General features: G+C 38.3%; 1 protein-coding gene across 2 annotated transcripts in view; it reads right to left on the reverse strand.

Moving 5' to 3' along the window:
* The window catches only part of mcf2la (mcf.2 cell line derived transforming sequence-like a), a 69339-nt gene that overhangs the window by 30460 nt on the left and 13973 nt on the right, over positions 1 to 24906 (reverse strand). For both annotated transcript variants that reach the window (XR_006009562.1, XM_041979287.1), the window contains exons 2-4: positions 14243 to 14326; positions 10153 to 10267; positions 7788 to 7878 (exon numbers count right to left, since the gene is read on the reverse strand). Coding sequence is in view for 1 of the 2 variants with exons in the window: in XM_041979287.1 (XP_041835221.1) it covers positions 7788 to 7878; positions 10153 to 10267; positions 14243 to 14326 (290 nt within the window). In the remaining variant the exon portion in view is untranslated. The remainder of the gene's footprint in view (positions 1 to 7787; positions 7879 to 10152; positions 10268 to 14242; positions 14327 to 24906) is intronic.

Consider the following 24906-nt stretch of genomic DNA (forward strand, 5'->3'; position numbering starts at 1 on the left):
CTAGAATGAGGCAAAGGTGCCTACATGCATACTTCAGTCATGAAATGCCCTGCTCTTCATTGCCATGGAAACAGTTTTCCTTGGAAAATGCACAGAGGGGGTAGATGACAAGACGCAACACAGAGTGATGATACAGAGAAATCTGAAAGCTTGAAAGAAAAAAAAAGAAAAGGAAAAACTCTGCTCTGCTCTTCCAGTCATTTATTTTTGGCTCGCACAGAGACACACTGCCTGCTGCGATGTTGATGAAGGACAGCCAGGTTGGAAAATTCGCTGCTCATTCCGCATGGTTTCTTTCACATATCCACCCAAACTGCTGGCATATTTTTCAATAACATCACAAGCTCACTGCAGCTATTCTATGCTCTTAAACTGAATCTGCACATTAAACATTTTGGGAGAGTGCATATTTAACAGGATAACATACCAATTTCATTTTTGAATGCAGTGTTTTACTGCGTTTGTTCCGCTACTGGTAGAACATGGCAAGCAATACGTCTATAACCTAAAGTCATTACATTCAATAAACCCTGAGAGGTCTTGGTTTCATATGTAGTCCTGCATTAACATGACAATGCACATGCTGCTTACTGCATCCCCACGACACACAGACAGATAAATGCTAATGCGCACATTCTTTCTGTGGACACCAGCTTGCACTAGTCTCTTACAGATAAAAAACACACATTAATAATAAATGATAAGGATTTAAATGTTGACCAGGCTGATTTATATTCTGTCAGCGAGGAAGCAGGAAGGATGGGCGGACAGGGAAAACCTCTCCTGGCATGTCCTCTAATGACAACCACAATGTTCTCCTGGGAGATGGACAAGCACCAAATTAAACCACCTCCCTTTACATGCTCAAACCCCCTTCTGCTCTTTAGCGTTTGGACATGAGGAGCGTCCCATTTCAGCTACAACCGTGACAGTAAAGTCGACATTGCACTTGTCGTTTTAGCCAGTATTAATTGTTGCTACATATCCAGGTCTCTTGTTTGCACCAACTGACAGCGCCATCTGCCTCTTCACCCTGCGGCTATTCTCCTGATTGTATTTATTACTCAAAGATGAGCTGCAACAAAGATGAAAGTGCCCAGTTTTTTTTTTTGTTTTTTTTTTAGCTTTTAACTACAGGGCATGTGGATTCAACCTGAAACAATCTGGTATCTGAATGGAGCAAATGCAGAAGACAAAGTAGGAGCCTGTTGTTGAGATGAGATTGAGAGCATCTAAGATTTATGCTCTCATGGAAGTGGAGCTGCAATTCTTATGTTACTGCCTGATCCTGATAAATCATACATAAAAGGAAATCCAACAAAATTATCCAAGGAGGTCAGTTCATTTCATGTTAGGAAGATAAATTCATCCCTTATCTTAATTTATACTGCACATGAAATCTGAGTGAAAGCATCAGTGCATGTGTTTCTACTAATCTCTGGCTCTACATGACAATACTGTCCACATCATTTTTTATCCCCCATCTTTTCCTCCAGGAAAGCAGCAAATGGTAGCACACGCCCTTGAGTGGCCTTGATGAAGAGTGCGTCTCACGGGAGGACGGACAACCTTCACCCTCCAGTAAGACTGTGTGTCATTGGCTGGTGGATAAAGCTGGCGTTCCGAAAGGGGACATCCAGCACAGCGAGTGAGGCCTGAGGAGGACGGGATGTGAGACACTCCTCTCATCACCTGCTCTTCATGCCTTCAGGTTAAGTTTAGATGCCGCCTGCATCCGCTTTGGACTTAATATCCTGCTCTCCTTTTATGAAAAGGAATTAAAGCTGAAGTAGTATGTGCATTTGCAAGCAGCAGAACCTGCTGGTTCAATAAAATATCACAGATTTGGTTGCACTGCTCGATTTTATATATTAATTCACTTGCATTTTATTTATGTCTAATTTATTAAAGCATGCAGGTGATACAATATCATATTCATGGTTTACATCCAACACACTCTCAGATCAGCTTGTAAGCTTGCAAGCAGAAACATTTTAACAAAAATAGCTGAAAAATAAAAATACAGGCTCAGTTTTCAAAGTGAAGAGGATGACTCCTGAGGGCACAGAAGGAGAGGAGAGTCGCACAAAAGGAGAATAGAAGAGTAAAATGATGGATTGAAGGGAGAAAAAGGGGGAAGAGAGGTAATGAGAGGGAAAGACAAAGGGAGGAGGGGAGTTCCTGTAGAGAAGCTTCTGCTACCCTGCTGATAAACTCAAATACTGCTCTAAATTATGTTTTTTTAGTTAGAGACATACATCATCACAGCTTTATCTTTACCATCTTTATCTTTTGTTGGTTTAATTCAAAGAGAACAAAGGCTGAACATGATTGGAAAGACCAAAAGAGGAAAGAGGCAAAGAGGAGGAAAGCATTAGTTTCAGTAAAGTCTGGGAAGTGCAGGTGTTTCTGTTTCTATTTTTACATGTTTTTTTAATTTTATTTTGCAAGGACATAAATATGTCATCGATTGTGAGATGTTGGGAGGTGAATTTTGCCATTTTTGGACAAAAAAGGAAAACAAACAGGAAGAATTCCAGTTTCCCCTTGATGTGCTAAACTAAGCTCACCAGCTGCTCGCTACATCAGCTCTGAGGGTGTAGTATTGGTACTCTCACTGAACTGTTTAATTCTTCATATTAACACTAACCAATGGTGTTAATCAGTCACTAATATAATGTGTTCTGGACTGACACTTATGTTTATACTTAAGAATGGGGTAAAAAGAATGGAGTAAAATAAAGTCAAAATTAAATATTAAATAAATTAATAACTAATAAATAAATATGAATAATAAATAAATAATATCAAAATAAAAGAGTGAATGACAGTAAATAAATAAATAAATTAGTCAGAAAAAAGAAATAAACTAATCTAAGGCCAGAAGTGGTTTGTCTCAAATGTACGCAAAACGCATGAAAGGGTTAATTTCTGGTAAAAAGGGTCAGCGTTGAAACAATGTGAATAAATCAACACGTTATTACGATTAAATTCTTACAGCTGAAATGCCAACGTTTAATCCACACTGCTTCAAAGTACTGTGCGCTTGTTTGAACAGAAGACATCTAGAAGACATCATTTCTACAGAGAGTGGATAAGCTTCTAAAAAGTAAATTAACTGTTTTACCTTGTCAGCAACGGATCACAAGTTTGCTTTGCATTTTGTTATTTTTAAATAAACTGTTGGTGATAAAAATAATGCAAGCTGGAAGAAGTTATGAAAATACTTAAACAAACATGTACATGAACAAGCTTAAATTAGTGTCCGCCTCTTCCTATGTTGAGTTCAGTTTCATTTAAAGAGAAATAATGACTAATTAATGACTTCAAGAGGTAAGCTAAATACTTTTTTTCTATTATATTTATAGTTTAAGTGCAACAAAAAGTCTGTAATAATGTTGTGTTTCCTGTGTCCATGTCCATGTCCACAGAGACAAAGTGAGGTGCATCAGCTAAAGATTTGTTTTGCTTTAGGACATTTTGTCCACATGACACTGGCATTTTGGGAGCTGAAAAAATTTTTTAAAATTGAATACAGTTTAAAGTTTCATAACCCATACGCATCTTTGCTGCACCACCTCTCCCTTAACGTGCATGTGCAAATCCCACCAACAGCTACAACGATGGTGGAGTACAGTTTTCAACATTAATGTGTCCTTTTCAGCTCGATTCTACACCCTCTTCTTGCCTGTATATTTGTTTGCATCGCACCAGTTTACACACACGCTACATGTATTCTCTAGTTTTAGTCTACTTTCTGTGGCAGCATTACATTACATTACTTTTTAAATGTTTCAGCTTTTACAGAAAATTGTTTTTAAATTAAAATGGTTCCATCTCCATGTGGATCTAGCCTCAGCAGATTAGTTTATTGTCTCATTCTCATTTATGACCTGTACCATTCATTGTTTTGTTTCATCTCGTCTTCTAAAAAAGTGTTAATTAAAACTGTGTATTAAATGCATGTTGTTGTTTTTTCCCTTTTAAATTAAAATAAACTCATTTAAAATCATTTGTGTTAGCCTGTTAAAGAAAATTTAACTTGAATATAAACCTGGTTGCATTCTGTCTTTTCAATAATCATCAAATTAAAACTACTTCAGAAACATTTTTTAGGATTGAATACCAAAAAGTTGGCATAAAATGATCTTGATTACATTTGACTGAATATTGAGAAAAACGTTACAACCTTAATTTAACATCAATCATAACAAGCGCTTTCAATTTGGATTTTAAAGTCAGCCATAAACTCAGATTCAGCATATATGGATGATGATGTTTCAGTGTTGACTCATGTTTTGTTATCTTGGTAGCAGCAGGGAGGCAACTACTAGCTGGCTTCATTAATTAAACCCACAGTCCATTAGGACCACTTTTGAAAGGTGTCTAGACAAATTAGCTATAATAGTGGTCCATATTTACAGCTGATGGAAGGTCTCAAGTGTACAGATGTCATGCCTATGCACAGACATACTTCAGCTATGAGTCACATAAGGGCTTACTGCCACTGTGGGGCTAGATTTTTAGAAATACAGTGGAAAACCATTAGGCCTAATGATAATCAGTGTCCAATTAGCATGTATTTGCATATATTTGCACAAATTTGTTAAACAGTGTTATACAAGATGAGTATCCAGACAACAGATGTGAAATTTGTGGTGAAGCCTCACCTTGATTCAGGGTGGGCTGTTCAGACATAATGTTCAGACACAATACTCTCTAGACAATCCAAAAATCAAGGAGTTTATAAAGAAGACAGTAGCCATACATCTGATGAATTGCACCAAAGTAAGCCAAGGGAAAAGACCCTGATACCATTTTGGAGGCTAAAATTTCTAAAAAAAAAAAAAAAAAAAACGCTAAGAACTCATACATATATATACATATATTCATTCATTCATTTATTCATTATCTGAGCTGCTTCATCCAATAAGAGCTGCAGGGAAACTGAAGCCTAACCCAGCATTTAACAGGTGAGAGGCAGGGTACACCCTGGACAGGTCACCAGTCCATCGCGTATTTTCTTCAAACCAGTTAAATGTGAAGTAGTTCGTGTCCATGTTTTCTGCATCATTTCATAAATTGAACATGTTTGAGAAATGCCACAATGCAGAAGATTTGAGCCTATATAAAAAAAAAGTTAAGTTATATGCTGATAGTTACCTTAACTTTGGATTTTTATCAAAGATCAGGGAAGATCTCAGCCAGTATGAATTTGTGGCAAGAAGATAAGAAAAATAGCTTGGGAACCACTATTTAAGTACATTTGCTGCTATACAAAATACTATGTTTATATGTTGTTGTTGTCTACTCTTGGACGGGTTTGTACTGGAAAAAAAATTGCAATGACAATAAAGTTTCATTCATTTATTTCACACAAGTTTTGCTTATTTCAGCAAAGCAATGTCAAACCACATTTTAAACATGCAGTATGGGGGCTGCACGATGGTGTGGTGGTCAGTATTGTTGCCTTACAGCTAGAAGGCTCTCAGTTGTAATTGATTTCTGGAGTTTGCATGTTCTTCCTGTGGCATGTGTGGGTTCTCTTCAGGTACTATGGCTTCCTCCCACAGTGCAAAAACATGCATGTTGGGTTGATTGGTGATTCTGCATTGACCCTTTAGAGTCAGTGTGAATGGTTGATTGTCTCATTTGTCACCTTGTTAACACTGTGATATACTCAAGTAGCTTCTTGGTAGTATTGGCTCTAGCCCATCCATGACACTGAATAATATGAAGCAAGTATAAAACATGGTTGGATAGATACATCTGCATGGCTCTGTAGTGCTCTGTAACATTACAATATAGCCCCGTTTCCATCAACAAGTCCGGATCTGTACTATTGTTTGTTTTGTTTTGTTTTTTTGCGTTTCCACAGGCAGAATATCCAATCCAAACAGTTCTACATTTTTTGGACACTGCTGTTGGGGTCCCAATCTTACCCGACCCTAAAGGAACGTGCAAACACTGTAATCTGTTGATTGGTTGAAGGAGTCATCACTTTCCATTCAACTTGGCAATAAGAACAAAGCAAGAAAAATGTCATATTTAAATAGACCGTAGACTTTTTGTTGTTTAAAACCACATGCCAAAAAAAAAAAAGAACACAAACTGCTGGATGTCCACCATTCTCCTCCTTTGTTTCTGTGTCATGTTCTTCCTCGTTATAACTCAAGGAAGGTGTTGTGCTGCTATGATATCATGCTATCATGTAGCTGATCCATCTATCGCTATCCAGCCAATACACTGCCTACTGGGTAAGGGTACGGCTGGCTGTGGAAACACAACAGAGATCAGTATTTACCAAATAAAACTGACCTGTATCCGTTGGTGGAAACGGGGCTTAAGAAAATACAACAATAGAGGCTCAAACTTTTCAAAGTCTGAAATCTTAAAAGTAAAAATGGGAAAATGTGCTGTAAGATGTTGGGAAAACCTTTCACTATTAAAATAATATGAACTGGTCCTTGGTTTCCAGCTAGAGTTAAACTAAAAGAAGAGACCCTGTCTCAACTTATCTGAAATGAATTGCTGGAATTAACTTTGAAATATACAAGTACACACTCAAAAATAAATTATAATAAAGACACTACTTCAATATTTGCTAGTTTTCTATACAATTTTAGCATTAAATGTAGAGTTCAAATGAGATTTTATCTTGGCAACAAAAACATAAACAGGGAATATTTCTTATGCTCTTTTTTCTCCTTTTTGTCTTAGGCTTGCTTTTACAAGTTTAGCTTTAATTTAAAATGCTGATTTTCTCTTTTGGGTGGCTGTAAATCAAAGCATTGACAAAACATCTGTCAAGACAGATCATTTCAACTCTGAGCAGCATTAATCCTCACCTACACCTACATTTATTTAAAATTATATTTAAAAAATTGACACATAATAACACAATTATATATTAAATAATTAAATTAATAAATTAAAATAACTTGAATAATATGAAAATAAATACATAAATAATTGTAAAAAATAATTCAAATAAAGCCCAGAACTGGTTTGTAGGAAATTTGGGACAATCTGCACAATGTTTAAGGCCTCTACCGCATAGACAATTAATTTTTACGCAATGTCTCATCTACTTTTTGCATGTCCCCTTTAAATCTGTCCATAGATTGCTTCTCTTTCTTGCGTTCCCTGTCACTTCTGTACTCCCTCTTCAGCTTATCGGAGACACAAGTGAGAGTCCACAAAGTAGGCTAATGGAACGCAGATCTGAGGCTGATGGTTAAAAACATCTACAGAATTAGACTAATGGTTAAAAATGTGTGAATTCTATTTAGGTTTTGTTTCTGCTCCAACAAGAGTGTATCTCATTGCACACACACCCAAACATATGTTGACATGTTGTGAGACTCCACCACCCACTAAAGCATAATATGCTATTTTTAACTCCCCTCTTCATTTCAACATCCAGAAATATACACAAAGATTGACCAACTCAGCTAAATATGCAGCTGATGAATAAGAGGTAGCACTAAAACATGAGCATACTGTGGGTATAACGGCAAAAATACCAAACCATCCATTATTCTCTATGATGAGACTACAGATTATACCCACAGACAGCTGACACCAGCAACTACACCCACAGATCGGTGTTAAAACAAGCATTAAAACACACAGGCTAAAGCTCACGCTCCAAAAACAGCTATTTGTGGCCACAGGAGGTATTTCATCAGCACACAAACAAACCGGTCCAGTGAAAACCTGGGGCAGTTTTTCCACTCTCTCTTTATTGCTCATAGGCATACATGCAATAGAAACAGGCTTCTTACTGCGATGCGATGCAGGGTAGCTCTGACAGCGGCCCATCGGTCCAGCCGTCGGTCGATGACCAGGATGAAACCCACTCCTGATGCTGCAACGCTGCAGGAGATAAGCACACTCTGTTATCACTGTAAAAAAAACACTTTTTTTGTTTGTGTGTCTATTAGATAAGTAGAGGGTGGGTACTACTTAAGTCAATATCGAGCAAGTCTAGACAAAAGGTCAAACCACATGCAAGGGATCTTTTTGCTGCATGTTGGTGTGTGTATTGGATGGTTGTTACTTTAAGTTTTGGTCATATATTTTAGAAAAAACACCTTAAAAGACATACCCAAAGTAAATAAAGAATTACTCCACAATAACAAGGTTGATTTGCATGTTCTTTGGTTCTGAGGACATCTTACCTGAGGACCTTAAAAGTGAGTAAATTGCAATAAAAAAAGAGGAAAAATGTGAACTTTCCATCCTTCTGTGTTTCTTTCCCCCTTTGTGACAAAGGTTTACATCATGCTAAGAACGATTCCATTAACACAAGTGTCACTGATCAGCTTCAGAAACTAAATAATTCCTAAACATTAATGCTTGCAATGAAAATGCACTTTAGGTCTTTTTAAGACCTAAAAGAGGTATATCAAGTTTTAAGAGTTAACATACAGGGCCCCCTTTGGACAATTGCATAACACACTCATGCTCTTGTAAGTTGGTCTTGCAGCTCCCTGAATAAACACTTAAATAATAAAATATGCGTCTAACATATTATCATTATTTATTAATCTGAAGTTTCATGTCAATTTACAGTAGCTTTTATATTAAAACATTTTAGAAGCATAATTTTCTGTCCAAATGACATTTTCAGAAGCAAGTGACTGTTTAAAAAAGAGCTCATATTAAAGCTTTCTTTAACTAAAATCAGCACATGGATGAATGTTCAGAGAGCCAAAAATGGAGCTACTGAAGGTTAAAACATTGCTACCAACTGCACGTGTGTCTGCAGCCATCATTTTCCATCTCCAACAATGATGAAACCCTTCTGATTACCATGGCAACCTTGGCTCCGCATTAATATGTGTGTGTGCGTGTGAAAATCCTGCCATTAATTCCACAGGCCGGGCCATATGTAGCAGCCTCATTAAGCCAATGTTCGTGTGTTAGAGTGTGCATGCATGTGTGAATGCAGCATTTTCTGCAAAGGTCCTGTTGGACAAACTGACACGCAACCTGTCAATTAAACCCACAAATAATAAGGTTGAATATTCAAGCACAACACACACACAGACTGTAAAGCTGGCATATAAATACTGCTGAGATGGTCCATCTGGGTGTCATTTTTTACCAATTTTCATCATCCAACACAAGCACACAGAGACACTAAAATGATGTACCGAGCAAATGCTGCAACAGCAAATTCTCAATCCATCTCTACTGGAAAAAATATCCAACCCACATGAATAAAAATTTTAAAGAAATCTTGATATTCCAGAAAAACATAAATGACCAAAAAAATCCCTCAGTATTCCATTGTTGTCATCCAAATAAAATGTGTTCATCCAGTGTTTGTGGCTCGCAGATGGAAAGAGGTGACCGTTCCCATCCTTGCAGTACATCTCCCTCCTCTTTTTCTCCTCTCCCCTTCCTCCACCAGCAGCCCCCCCCCCCCCCCCCCCCCCCCCCCAGCCTGGACCAATTACAGCTAAGCTCTGCAGCCTGCTGCTCACCCATAGCCAATCAGAGCTGAGAGTGCAGCCGACTGGCAGCGTGGTGCAAGAAGCTGGAGGGGAGAAAGGGAGGGGACTCAGAGGGTGGTTGTAGGGGGAGATGTTATATATATATATGAAAGGTGATGAGCCACATAAAGATATATTGAAACACCACAATGGCTTACTCATAGAAATACAGATGCTTTCCAAGCTTTCTCCTCCCCTTAATTATCTGTGGAGGATTTGCGAGGGGAGTGCAGTGCTCAGCAAAAAAGGAAAGGTGAAATGAAGGAGAAGAGAGGGTGGAATTACAAAGAGAAGGAATAAAGACTGAGTGATAGAAACAGAAATGTTAACGGAGGAGTGGATCAACTACTAACAAAGCTATTCCTGAGAGGGTCAATGTAGCAGCTTTCTTTCAAAAAAATACTTGAAAATTCATTCATCATTGTAGCTGTGATGTCTTAAGAATTCTATATTTTTTCCTTATTCTTTTAAAATCTCTCATTCCCTTTAAGTTGCATTTCTTTTAATCATTTATGGCTCTCTCCTTGTGTCAAGCCTTTAGTATTGTACTGGCATCTGTTGGCATTGCATGGTATTACACCTCACTTCACTTTCCAGAGCAAAATAATACCGCAGAAAACTAGCATGAGTTTGCCTGGTTAACACTCACCTGGGGACGCTTGTGAGGTAGCTGAGCACATTTTGGATCTCCCCTTCCTCCAGCTCGCTAAAAGCTGGGAACTCTGGGAAGATGATGATGGGGCTGCCGTTCATCCCGCGGCCCCCTGGAGACACAGAGGTCAGAGGGAGGTCACATCCTGGTGCTGAGGATTTTTTTTTATTAACCTGCGTGCCACTAGATGGAAAATATTGACTTTTTAACCCTATCGAAATCCTGATTTTAATAAGAGTCACCAGGAATATAATAATAAAAAAAGATTACATGTCCCTTGTGAATCATCTTGCCTTATTCTTTGGCTTAATTTTCATCTTAGTTTTTCTCCTCTATGGGAATAAACTGGTAATCATTGCTAAATTGTCATTGCACAAATGAAGTGAACTAAACTTGCCTTTTAAAATGCTAAAAATCACAAATTATATTCAGACCTCTACCCATAACCGGAAATCTACTCTAGGTCTGATTAATGTTGTAAGAGAAAGACGTCGGCATCAGTCTCTAAAGTATGAAATCAAAAGGGCCAAACAAACACACACAGTCACAAAGTCGGCCTCGTGTTTCACCAGTGGGTCAAGTTGCACAGCACATCATCGTGACATTGAATTATTCACTGAGCAGCCATGATTGTCATGGCAACCCAAAAGCAGGGTCCTAAGTGTGTGCTTATGTGTGCATATGCTTGTTTGGTGTTGCTCTGTGTGCATTTGTGTGTGAGTACTTGGCTGTGATTGTCTGTGTCTTCTATCTGGGTCAACTTGTCATGAGGAACTGACAAAACAAAACTTTCCCTACAGAGGGACCAACTCTCCTCTTCAAGCAGACTATCCAGGCTCTGACTTACTATAAATCTTCTTTTCACGTGGATTCATGTACAGTTTCGTCATATTTACCTATAATGAGCATTTTAGAGATTTGGGGGATTTTTTGGGGAGTGTGTCAGCTGAAGGCTGTATTTGTGCGAAATGAAAAATTGTATCAGGTTTGAAAAAAAAAAAAAGATAAAATACAAAAGGATAAAGGTGAGGATACAGATAAAGATTCTTGGAAATTTGTGTAAATCTCTTAGTAGAATGCGAAACCTTATGAAGAAGTGCTTGCAATCACAAGAAGTCCATCAATGTCTGAAACTGTTGGTGGAGATAAATGTGATTTAACCAATTTTGACTTAAAAAAAAAAAAGTATAGAAAAGTATGGCAAAATATTTAGAAAAATATCCAAATGAATGTATTTAAGTGATTTTAAAGGTCCCATATTATGCAAAATTCACTTTCTAAAGATTTTTTAACAGTCATATATGTCGTCATAGCCTGTGTATGAGGACCATAAACGAGAAAATTCTGTCTCCTTTCACTCGCTTGCTCCACTTTTTAGCAAATGTGTGCTCAAACAGGTGAGTCTGAGATCTTTCCTTCTGTGACCTCATAAAGGAAAATAACCACTCCCCCCAGTTGTGGACAGGGTGCGAACCACAGGGGAGCTGGGGGAGCTATAGCTCCCCTTAATGAAACATGAGCTCCCCTAGAAACAGAATTTATGAAGTGTTGGGGGAGCTATATAATACTATAATAAAATGTATGCTGATTGCTCACAAATTCACTGTAGCCTAAAGTATGACTATGGATGCTATAATTATTGTGACCACTGAAGCGTGGCGGCGCTCCAAGTTAAACTTCCTGTAGATCTACGTTAAATACAAAATAAAAGTAAATGCGTAAAAGGTAAGACCTGCTTTAACTATGTACAATATGGGAAACTATCATTGCTCATTATATTGTGTATGGCAAGCATCGCTGTGTACGTGTGTGATATGTGGGGAATATTAACTATGTAAGTTGATCTTCGCAAAAAGAGTGGTAAAAAATTTTTTTGCAAGGGATATTTGCACCTGTTATGTATTATTGTTGCATAAGAGTTGTTAACCATTATGTATTGGTACGCCTATGTTCTGTGGGGCAATCTGTAATGTCACCTGGCAGCATGTTCTTACTTGTCGAAAAAAGATAGGAAATGCAAAAAAGGGGCTCCCCCTAAGCCCACGGTATGGTTCGCACCCTGGTTGTGGATATGGTCCGTATACTGTCATTGACCCGCTCCCCTGCTAGCTGAGCCTGCCCTCTAAACTCACAGAGTGGCCGCCAGTGAAAGCCGGATCCTCTCCCAGAGAGGGGCGTGGACACCACTCATGAACATTTAAAGGTTCAGACACAGAAACAGCCCGTTCTCAGTAGAGCTCACTAGAGCTCCTTTTGGAAAGACTGAAATTAAGGACCAAGGCTGAATTTGCGGCAATACACTTTGAAAACAATCTTGTTGGACCCCTGACACCCGTATGAAATTGTTGAAAAATGTATAATATGGGATCTTTAAAGGGGCAATAAGTGGAAATTCATCATTTCTAGATTGGAGGAATTGAAAATGGCTGTGTGAAGAACTAGAGGTGTAATTTCATGTATAGCATGATGTCACACACCATCTCTCTGTGTTCATCTCCAGGCCTGTGTTTACCAGCTGGTCCGGCCACACATTCATGTGAATCACCGCTTCCTCCCTTCTCTCAGAGCCCTCGTTCCACCCTCCCTATAAAAGGCTTCAACTAGCGTGCAATGGCAGCGCATATTTTTGAAGCAAAATGGCAGAGAGCAGAATGAAACATTCACCAGAAGATGACCAGGAACTAACATTAACTTGAAAAAAAACAACAGTCGTTGGTGAAGTTGTTGCATAGAGAAAGGGACATAATCCAGATTAACACTGGCCTTGTATTTTCAAAGAGGAAAGCACTGCGTGAGCTAAAGGAGCTACAGTTTCACTGGACGCTAGCTCTTCTCCTGGACAGTACGTAACAACATAAATGTTATAAGTTACTTCGACATGTTTCACAAAATGATGATATTGTTTTGCCCAGTGTGTTTGCACTTTCGTTTGTGAACAAGGCGAGTGGGGGGGAAGAGGTAGAGGGAGGTGTGGCTCATTACACACTTTGTTTTTGTCTACAGGCATTGCACAGCAGCAAACCTTGCAGTGAAATGATTTCGCTTATTGTCCCTATAAGTGAATCATCAACAGATATAGATTTTGAACTCATTCTATATATTTCAATAAAAGCCTTGCAACCTCTGCAAATTCAGTCCATACAATTTGTTGCAAAAATAATGCATACACCTTTTTCTTTATCTATAAAGGAAGAGGGCCTGCACTTAACATATCTTTCAGACCATGTATATGCAGACAGTGGTGTGTGGTGAAATTAAAATGGAAAAAGATGACTGATTTAATATAAAACAGACAATCAGACTAGAATAGATTAAGAACATGTTAGTTATTTTTTCTTTTACTTTTTATTACTTTTATTATTTGCTTTTATTTAAAGGTGTCATGGCCCCAGATATAATCTCCACAGAACAGAAGAATTCAAAAGTTTTGTGAACGTGGCTGGCCCAGATTAAGTGCAGGTTTCCAGGAAAAGAACTATGAAGCACGGTAGTAAAAGTATAATGATTTGATGTCATGTCACAACTTACATTTCTTTTAGTTAAGCTGCACTTGCAAAAAATTTGTGCAGCTTAACAAACATTAATTAAACTATGACTTCTGTGTCATACAAAATAAAAATAATACTTGCAGATGTATTTCTTCAACTTTAAACTTAAGGTGAACCAGAGGTGGACCTCTCAACTACATAATAAGCCTCAGCCAGAAGCAAAACAATTTTATCTTATTTTTTAAAATCTTTTTACAAAACATTCTGCATGGCGTTTTTTTTTTTTTTGTTTGTTTGTTTGTTTGTTTTTTTAAGTACACAAAGTTTTATTAAATCTGGCAAATTAGGCATTAACCTTCTTACAGATATTAAAAAAGAAGCACAAAGAAGCCCAAATGTCTGATCTAATATAATTTACTTGGTGTCACTTTTTCATTCTGAATTTAACATCTTTACTTCAGTATAGTCACTTAAAAATGTTTAACTGAATTCAATTAATTGAATCAATTAAAACTGTTTGATCCACTTGCAATGTTAATTTGATTAAATGCTTGTTTGCGGCCCAGTTAATTAGTTTAATTTGCTTCAAAGAAACCAACCTGGTAAGATGGCAAACTGCTTCTGGAGTTCAGAGCCAACTTCAGCTGCACACAGAGGACCATCTTCCTTCTGCAGAATGTCATCTAGACAGCAAGATGAAGAGAAAGGATTATTAGAAAGCTCCATGCACACTAATTAACATAATGTGTAGCGATGGTGGAGGTTCTCAGCGCTTTGCAAATACAGACAGCTGATTCCACTTTGGATATCAGAGCCGAGCAGCTTCAACAAAACTGAACAATAAGTAAATGTACCGTTTATTCAGTTGGCTGATGAGGCCTGGCAACCATTAAGAAGTTCAGATTAGACTTGAAAATCAGGCTGCTGGGACCGCTCTGGTATGTAAATATATAACCACCTCAGTTGTAAACTGGGGAGGAAGGAAAGGAAGTAGGTTGGAGGAAAAAGGAAGACATAAAGAGTGGAGAAAGAATAAAGAGGTGAAAGTGAGGTAGAAAGGGGATGAAGTAAACAGCATTTGGATTTCCTCTTCTCTCTGGTCAAGCTGGATTACAGTAATCTCATTCAGCCCGCTCAGACATGTCGAGGGAGAGAAAAAGCATCCCCCATCCTCTTTCATTTGGTTGCCATATGTGACCCATGCATGCCAAACTCGAGGACTGGTTGTGTACATCTGTGAATGAAAACTGAGAATGTTTCCATCGTCTTAGTGTGTACGATGGAGGATCACTATGAGGGGTGTGTGCATGTTTACAAAGGCTGGCACTGACTGGTGTGTGAGGCGTAGTGGTGAAACTGGCAGTAAGAGGTATCTATTACCATGTAAGTGCAAAGCAAACAAACTGTTCATATTTTATGAAGATGCCATCTTCTCAAATAGTCCCACAGAGCTGATTACAAGCCATTAAACATGCTAGTTAAAATCATATTGAGAGTAATCTTTTGTGTGAATGTCTGGATCAGTGCAGCTTTCTCTGTGAATAGAAAGAAAATTACGTCTTCAGCCTCTTTAAAACAACCAAGGTGTGCTCAGAGTTTGTTAGTCGTTCTTTGCCCTTGTAGATATTATACCTTTTTGTTTCAGTGGACATATTTTTTTTCATTTCTTTAAAGTGACTTGAAGCCAGTTTGTGGACGTTTTGTCTTAATTTTGTGGACATTTTGAGTGTTTGACTTGTTTAAAGTTTAATTATGTCACTTTGAGTCTTTTTGTGTTGATTTAATAAATCTTTTTCCATATTTTTCTACAGTCATTTTTATCTTCTGGTGCAGGAATGTTGCCTTTCTTATTTATGCTTACATCTCATCTTTTCTGTGGCCAGTTTGTGTTTCTGGTAATTTTGCTTCTCTTTTTGGTTATTTGCCTAATTTCCCATCTAAAAATGTTCAAGTCAGATAAGTAGTAGTAAGACTTAACCTAATGCACAATCATGAAAACTCAAGACTCTTCTTGGACATGCCTGATGCGAGTCTCGTCTTACTTGGAGCCGACATATTTGGCAGGTCCAGTGTTCATCTTGTTCAGCATGTGCACCAAACTACAGTAAAGTGTGCAACTTTTATTCTCCATCATAAATATCAGAATTCAGGAGCTATTATGCAAGAATAAGGCACATAATTGATTAATTTAATCTTAAAAATGTATATAGAATAATACAGCTCTGTGGTCCTCTGCAGCTGCCCTATATGATGAAGAAACCTGTCAGATTAAGCACTTGGATCTTCAGTAATGCCACATATAGTGCGTCAGCATACCGTTGGCTAGACAGTGACTCATACTACACATTGTAAGTCTCATGTCTAGTCTTCTATAGATGCAGAGCAGCAAGAGTGAGACTATGACCAGCTGTTTGCAGGATGTTCAAGATACACCTGGCAAATTTTTTCAATGTCTTCATTATGACTAAGCAGGTCAAAAATAAAATATAGAGGTTGACAACACTGTCTGACACGCATATGGAGTAAATGCTGGTAAGTCACGGGCAAGGCTCCAGATGTTATGTCTAATTTTTAGCATGTTTAAATGCTCAAACAGTGATTCAGTGAGTATTAAAAATGCATGCATAATGCAAAAAAGGAAACAAATGTGTGAAATGAAAAGACTAAAGGAAATGATCAGCAGGTGGGCACATTTTATGTAGATCAAAGAGATGATTTATCCAACTTCAATGCAGGTCAACTTAAAACAAAGTCAGCCTGCTTGTATATTTAGCAAAAACGCAGACCCAGACAGAAGAGGAAAAGTTTTGAAAGGCAGTGAATACTGAAAATATTTGATGTACTTTCTTTTAATAAGGAGGCAAATAAATGTTCAACACTTACAGATATCTGACATAAGGCAGACTGTGTGTGAGCAAGTGTGTTGCCACATGTCATGGTGTGTGTTTTAGACTGCTGTAAGCTCACTGAGCCAGCTGTCAGTTCAGCATGTCAAACATAAGCTCCCACTAAGACGCCAACTTTGGATCACCACCAGACATGCACAGCAGTCTTTGACACTGGAAGGCGTGGGTAAGAAATGGAGAGAGAAAGAGAGAACGTTGCTGTGTTATAGTCCGGGCAGCTACTAGTAAAATTAGAGCCACAGGAGGAACTATAAGGTAGTAATTCATATTCAAAATGCAATTCATCTCATGTGCCAAACATACCAAAACAGCCATGTACTACACATATATCTTTTTGTAGCATATTAAATGCAAAAGATCCAGTTAAGTCTAAAAGTATACTGACACAATCAACCATTTTTATGAAGAAGTCATTTTAAGTTTTTATATATTTTTCTATATTAATATTTTTTAAATGGCATGAGCATATGTATGCATAGAATTAAGTCATTAAAATATTTATTTAATTTAAAAATATTTCAAATAGCTTTACTTGGATTTTAACATTCATTGATGATAACAAAAAAAAAAGGTAAATGTAGACTAATTTTGAAAAATTATAACTTTATTTGTGTGTTGATGTAATTTCCAACCAGGAGGGCAACAATTAAGCAAATGAAGAAAAAAAAAACTATATAAATGAACTTGGTATGAGAATAATTTAGGCTTTATGGTGTAATTAGCTATTCATTTCATGTGCCAAACAGCTCAAAATAGTAATTTCCTACATATTTATACTACTAAAGCATTTTTAATAAAACAGAATCATCTAAGTGCCAATTTATTTTGACTCAAATAGCAATTTCTACAGAGAAAAGATCATATTTTTATGTTTTTTCATTTGAAATTTTCTTTCAAATGTCAGAAGCAGATGTATTTTTACAGTTATGTCTGTTAAAATATGTATATATTTTTTCCTAAAACTATTTTAAACTATGTATTTTAAGAGTACTAATAATTAAAAATAAATTATATAAATATTCTGGGTATTCTGTGAAGGGAAAAAATATAGAAATGTTCAAATATTTAATTAATATTATCTTCACAACTTTATTTTTATTTTCTACTTGTCAATGTAATAATTTTGGTTTCATTATGTAAGTGGCAGTGTATCTCATGTGCCAAACTGTCCAAATAGGTCCATATAAATAAACTTTTTTTTAAATAAATAAAAAGAGTAAAACAGCTTCTATAAGCTGAAACAAGCTGTGGTTTAGGCATTATAGCAGTAAACAGTGCAGATATATCAGACATTCAGGCGTCAGGCTGCTTTTCATTGCTGCTTCAGCTCTAAAACTCTGCTTTGTCCTCAGTGGAATGAATGAAATTAAACTATAGCGGCAGGGCTGTAAGTGAACCCTTTTACCCACCAAACAACACACACACACACACACACACACACACCAGAAGTGGGGCAATGCTGCCAAACACAAATAGTGATTATGGGGGGCCTAGAAAGAATTTCTCCCCCCGCCTTCTTGCACCCTTCCCCCAGGCTCTGACACCCCTTCCCCAGTTCATTCATCCTTTTTCTCAAGGGCTTAACTGAGGGTTGAAATAATTCATGACCTGACAATCTTTACATTAAAAGTAGGTTTTGCACCATAAAATTCTTTTCTTTTGTGTCCACCTCACTTGCCGATGATTACCTGGACTCTGAAGTTAAAAAAGTCAAAGTTTATCTCAATTCTGTATCAACACAACTGAAACTAATTATATGTGATATTATACATGCCTCATTTTACAGTTTCTATCTCATCTGAGAGGGATTCCACATCCCAGCGCGGAAAATTAAACTGAATATCTGCAGCTGAAATTCTGTTTTTACATCTGTATGTTTGACAGAGTAAGCTCTGAATTTAAAAGGGGGTGAAATGATAGTGACGAGGAGAAGGAGGAGGGGAAGAGGGCAAATGATGCAGTTGGAAAAAAAAAAAGTAGAGGTGCTCTTGTCTCAGTCAGATGAAATGGAGGACAGGGTTTCTTTACACATGCCTACATATTTAATGCGTTGGCCCGGTGGTAGCTAATACTGTGGATGTGATCTCTTCATGGTGCTGGTCAGAGGCAACACCACACTTTACAGCAGAAATCATACACACCTTCGGACTCCTGTGGCACCTTTTTTTTCATTAAAGTTTTATTGTGTCAATAATGATCAAATGCTTTCATATGTTCAGCAGAACATCAACAATCTTACTGGCTAGTCAAAGTTACCGTAACTGGAAGTGAAAATGTTCATGAACATTAAGTTTTAACACCCACTGCTTTTTTTTAGTCACACTGCATCTGGAATAACAATTTGGAGAATATTTTTATCCAAACCATCCTTTCAGTAAGTAGTTTTGTGCCTAAACCTAACCAAACCAAAAATGGGACTGCTCACACAGGACTCGAACCCACATCAGCAGTACGAAAGTCCTGCAGCTGTTTCTATAGACGGAAGTAGTCCTACAACACTTATTTTCATGCCTAAATTTAATTTCTGTGTTTATAGATAATGATCTTAATTAGACTTCTAAACCTGCGTGCAATGGGCTGCAGCTTTAATTCCAATAAATGAAACACTATGGACTGAAAAAGAAAGAAGCATATGCACATCTGTGTTACCACATGTTTGAGAGTATAATTTTGTTAGGCACTTTTGAGTTGAAGACTTAATTACAGGCACAGTTGCCTTGTCAAACCCTCACCCATATATGTGTGTGTGCATTTCTTTTACACTAATACTCCTTTATATTGTTATTTAATTAAAAAATTTATGAAACAGAATGCCAGCTGTTAGAGGTGGATGCTAGGAAATAGCTAATTTGAGTCCTTGTAGATTGAGTCCTCCTTTGTACCGAAGTCATGTTCCGACAGGTTTTCATTGCTAAACACACTTTGTCAGTTCAAAGACAACAGCCAGCTGTTCTCTGCTTGTTAATGGCTGCCAGCGCTGGTGGCTGGGCAAAGTTCAAAGCCTCAAGAAGCTGGAGAGCTCTCTGATGTTAACTCAAACCCTCATGAGCACACACGCGGGACCCCGGCTGTGCATTATGCAAACAAAAAGCAAGCCTGACATGGCCGGACACACAGAAATGACCTCAGACATATAACAACAAAAGGTGGTGAAGTTGAGAGAATGGACAATCACATCATGATCTACTTAATGTTTGCTTTTATCTTTTTTTGAAAGTCAAAATTCTTTTTTTTTTTTTTTTTTTGTCTGTGGTTTCAATAATAAGATTAAACCAAACATATGCCCATTCTACAAAGATGTGTTTTTCAAGATGCTTTAAATGCATCAATAACTGATAAAAGCTGGAAATAGGTAGATGAATTAGAGTCTGAACCTTTGAACTCATAGTGGCAAAGATTAAAAAAAGACACACTTTTCTTGCAGTGTGAGGTGCTTTCCAACTTATACTTAGGAATGGTAAAAATGGTAAATGGTCCGTATTTATATAGCGCTTTACTGTACCTGGAACGATACCCAAAGCACTTTCCATCATACATCACATTCACCCATTCACACACACAGATGGCGGAAGCTGCCATGCAAGGCGCTCAACCACGACCCATCAGGAGCAATTAGGGGTTCGGTGTCTTGCCCAAGGACACCTCAACACGAACTCGACTTGGCTGAGGATCGAACCGGCAACCCTCGGGTTACAAGACGATCGCTCTACCTTGCTGAGCCATGCCGTCCAGGAAGAAAAATTGAAGGTATTGCTGGCGGGAAATAGTTTCAACAGCCATATGCTCTGATGATACATATAATAATTACTCAATTAGTAATTATGTTAGGCTAAATTGTGTCAAAACTTACAAAAAGCAGCTTGAAAGCTTGTCATTCCTGACTTGACCTGCCACAATAAGAAGATTTTGCTAACAACAGCAGCGATCTGCTTGGTACTGCTTCCCAGAAAAGATCCTCATGCTGTGATTTGGGACCTCTGTTGCAGCTTTGTGCAGTTACTAAATGCACAAAATGCTATTTTAATGCATATCCATGTGGGTTTTTGGTCACTGACATGAAGTAGGAAACAAATTTGACATTTCCCCAACCATCACCAAAATGGATTACGCCATGTTTGGTGAATACTATCATTTCTCTGAGCACAAAATATATTCTGATACCTCAGACTAATCAGAACCAAGCTGAAATCAAATGGGAAAGAGCGGCAACAATGATGAAGGGAATGTTTTTCCAAAGGTGAAATTTCTGTCATTGTCTGTCCTTCTCTGGTTGTAGATGTGTCTTGTCTATGTCTCGCGTATTGTTAAAGGTCCCATATTATGCAAAATTCACTTTTTAATGGTTTTGGAACAGTCATACTGGTCCCCCCGCATGTGTAGGAGACCCGTAAGTGTGAAACTCTTTCAGGCGCTCTCTCTCCCCCCTGCTCCACCTCTAGGGAAGTAAGCGCTGAAATGAGCTTGTTTGAAAGCGTGTACGTTATGACGTCATAAGGGACAATAACCACTCCCCACAGAGCGATGGACCCGTCTACCGGCTCTCAAAGCCCGCCCTCTAAAAATCACCTAGCGCCCAGTGTTTTTCCCTCTTCGGCAACCCTCGTTAGCGGGCATGGCTAAGCGACAGAAGCACTGTTCTGTTTGTGGCTGCATAAATGAACACGAAAACGTTTTTTTACTTCCATCCACTGAACCCACGAGGACTGAGTGGATTAATTTTATTTTTGGAGGAAATGTACCCGGGAAACTTCCAAAGGTTTTGCATGTCTGTGGCCAGCATTTCAAAGAGGACTGTTTCCACAACATGGGTGCATGGAAAGCAGGCTTCGCCAACCGTTTGAAGCTGAAGCCAGGTTCAATACCAACTGTCCGTGACACAGCTGGAGAGGTAAGAGCAGTACTGTTAGTCTTCTTGCTCGAACTTCTTCAGGAATGGGTTCCGGTGTTCCGGCGTTTGTTTATCCTTCACTACGCTGTAATCAGCGTCTAGTAACCGCTAAGGCCTAACCTGTCAATCACCTCATGACGGGCGATGCGATGGGCGGAGCCAACAGCTGAGCTGCTCCACCAGGGTTCCGCCCACCATAAACGGCACATTTCTGAAGCTGCTAAAAAGAGGGAGGTGAAGAGAAGCCGCTGCACTCAAACTGAGGGTCGATTTGTCCATACCATGGCGGAAATATTTCATTTAGATATTAATGAATGGTCTCAGATTGGGAATAAAGTGTATAATATGGGACCTTTAAAGCCACAATACTGAAATATAACTGATTTTCAGACCCCTAACCATGGCTAATTCAGCATCCATCTTGAATCCTGTCTCTTCTCTGAGCTCTCCAGCCAGTAAAATGCAGCCGGACGTTCAGTCTTGTTTTATCTCTTTCTCTGTTACTTTCTTTTCCTCAATTCCTCTAATAATGCAAAGAAATTGGTGAAAAAAATGTGAAGTGCAGTTTCTCAGTTTGAATGTTTTGCTGGCTTCAGTCTCAAATTCAAGCCATTCTTTTTTTTTTTCTTTTTTTTTCTCACCATCTCCTCTCAATAACTTGATGAAGGATAAAATGTGATGTTACTTCTAAAGGAATGTGTTGTTACCATGTATGGTTAATGGAGGCCGTTTCTAATGCAACATGTAGGATTTAACAGTTCATTCCTGCTAATGTACATAAGATTGGCCTATGCATGTTTGACTAATAAAGATTTTTTTTGTACATATATTCAGAATTTTATTTAGAACTTAGAAGATTTTCTATGAATTCATGCAAAACCTTATAGGAGACGTCCATTATTTAGGCTTTGCTGCAGCCTTCAGCTCATTATTTGGTATTTGCCAAGTGGAAAGGACAGACTGAGAATGCAGACTTCAAGGCAGAAGGTTGGAGAAATGAGGTGTGTGTGTCTCTGGTGTGGGTGTGTTGGAGAGTTAAAAGTTGATCTGTTGGTATCAAGTGCCGACGGAGACATGGCCAGCTGTGAACTAGCTTTGAATGCAGAGAAGCAATGATCTGCCTGCTAGTCTGCAGCCATGTGTGTGGCTGTGTTCACACTTGTGTGAGGGAATGCAAGTTCTATTATATGGCATTAAAGTAGGGGTTTACCAAAGCTCCATCTGTCGCTGCAGTGCAGCATTTAAGCCACACGAATACACACACAGCAGCTTGTATGTACACACACATGCTGCCAAACAACATATGGGTCACAAGGCCAACAGTGGTCTGGAATGTGAGTGTGTTTATGTGTGTTAGTGCTCATCCCCACAAGCAAAGCTTGATTTAGTGTTGCTCAAGACAGCCGGACAAACATTAAAATATTACTGATGTTCACATGACTTCACGACTAACTGGGTTCCTCTTTGTTTTGCAGAAGCTACAGATGTGGAACTGAGGAATTCCCAGATTCATTTGAGTCTTATGTTTAATTTTCTGAAAGCCGTCAATGATTATAACAAACTTATTAATGTATATTTGTTGAAATGTGGCATTTAATTCTTGCATCACGCAGCATATCTATAAAACATTCACATTTTTCTTATCTAAGTCTTATTAATAAGGATCCATCCTAGTTGTATGCTTAAGAAAGGCCAAGAAGGCAGAATTAATGCTCTCTGTACACACAGAAAGACAAAACAGTGGTCTCAGATTTGACTCCATTACTGGCACTGAGCCCTGATTTACTGAATAGATGGTGGCATCATCATCTCAGCAAAACAACACACTACTGTCCCTCCGTCTGCAGTCTGCGCTGCCGTCACAACACAAACAGACACACAATCCTCAGGCTTTGTTACCATTAAGCCACTGAAGCAAATCTGTATTCAGACCAGTAGCAAAAACTGCCAATTAGTGGAGTTTTGATTGTCCAGGGTGACAAAGACTTGATTTTCTGAGGGGACAAGTGAATGAACAAACAGTTTTTCCGGTTTGCAAATAGCAATTTAAAAAGATCAGTGACGGGTCATTACTTCTGCTAACTGTCAACAACTTGCTTCTGCAACGCTAGTACAAGGTGAGTAGAATGTGTCAACTTGAACACTTTCTGTTCAAGTTGCAGCTCATTTTCAATATAAGGCATTTGTGCTGCAATTTTTTCTTGTATTAGCTTTGAATGGACTTTGTGTTTTAATGCTGCAGGAGTAGCTTAGGTGCCATTCCACCGTTTACCTACTGACATAGCGGGGATGTGGAAGAACAGAACTACCACATGCCCTCAGAGAGCGCAACAAAAAGAGGGCAGAGATATCAGTGGATACAGATGCTGGTTTTACGTTACACATTTGAGAGTGGCAAAAAAAAGCAAAAATATGAGGTTTTAGGGAACGTTAAGGTGGAAAACAAGATAAAGTCTTTGCTCCTCTCTTGTCTCATCTCTTGCTCTGATCCTTTCACCAATAATGTCTTCTTGTGTTTCTTTGCTTAATCAGCCATGGTGCACGTTCAAAACAGCCAATGCATTGATACCCATTTGCTGGCATGTGAGGCAGTGCATAAAGTGAAACTCGGCTGCAATGTCATGTTGCATCCTGGAAAAAGAAATCAGTAAAAAAGCAGTGTCCCAGCGACAACTTCAGAAATGCACATAACAGATGTCACTGTATCGTCAAATGAGTCTGGACGCTGAGTTTTAAGGTCAGAAAGTTACCTTATGCATCTTTAAAAGTGTGTGATGGTTTACCTTCTCTATAAAGACTTATTTTCAAGGGTTCCTACTACCTTCCCCAGAGGCAAATGTACACAACAGACCTGTGATCTCTCATGGGAATTTATGACTTAAGGGACTCCCAGATCCACTGGGAGCTACTGGGAGATCTATGGTGCAGTTCAGTGGACTACAAAGCACACCCTCACAATCCTGTGGGTTTGAATCCAGGTCCTCCTCCCTTCCTCTTTCTCTCTACCATTAGAGGGGAAAAAAAGATGGTAATAGCTCAGCTGAAAGCAAAACCAACAAATATAGCAGCAAGCTTTTTTAGCTGCCTCTGGCCATAGCGACCATTCATTACATTACATGGAAACAAAAAACATGAAACCTTAGAGAGGCAGAGTGGTGAGGAAAAAATGAAAAAAGACATACAAAGAGAGAGAGAGAGGGATGCAGCCAATAGGCAAATAATCCAACAGAGCTGAGTTTTTACTTGCCCTGAAAGAAACCCAAAGCTGCAGGGGAAAATTAACACTACTTATTTTACACAATGACTTTTTACGCCATAATTTAAGTCTTAGAAAATTTTCAAAAGTTAACTATGTTATTTGCTAGAAAGGATTTATTACATCCACAATGAAAATGTATCATCAAGTCATTTTTCTATAAAGCTCTGTCCGCCGTATGACAGGATTCTAATGCTTCACCAAATTTTAACA

Source organism: Melanotaenia boesemani, chromosome 24, assembly GCF_017639745.1.
Source record: "Melanotaenia boesemani isolate fMelBoe1 chromosome 24, fMelBoe1.pri, whole genome shotgun sequence".
Lineage (NCBI taxonomy): Eukaryota > Metazoa > Chordata > Actinopteri > Atheriniformes > Melanotaeniidae > Melanotaenia > Melanotaenia boesemani.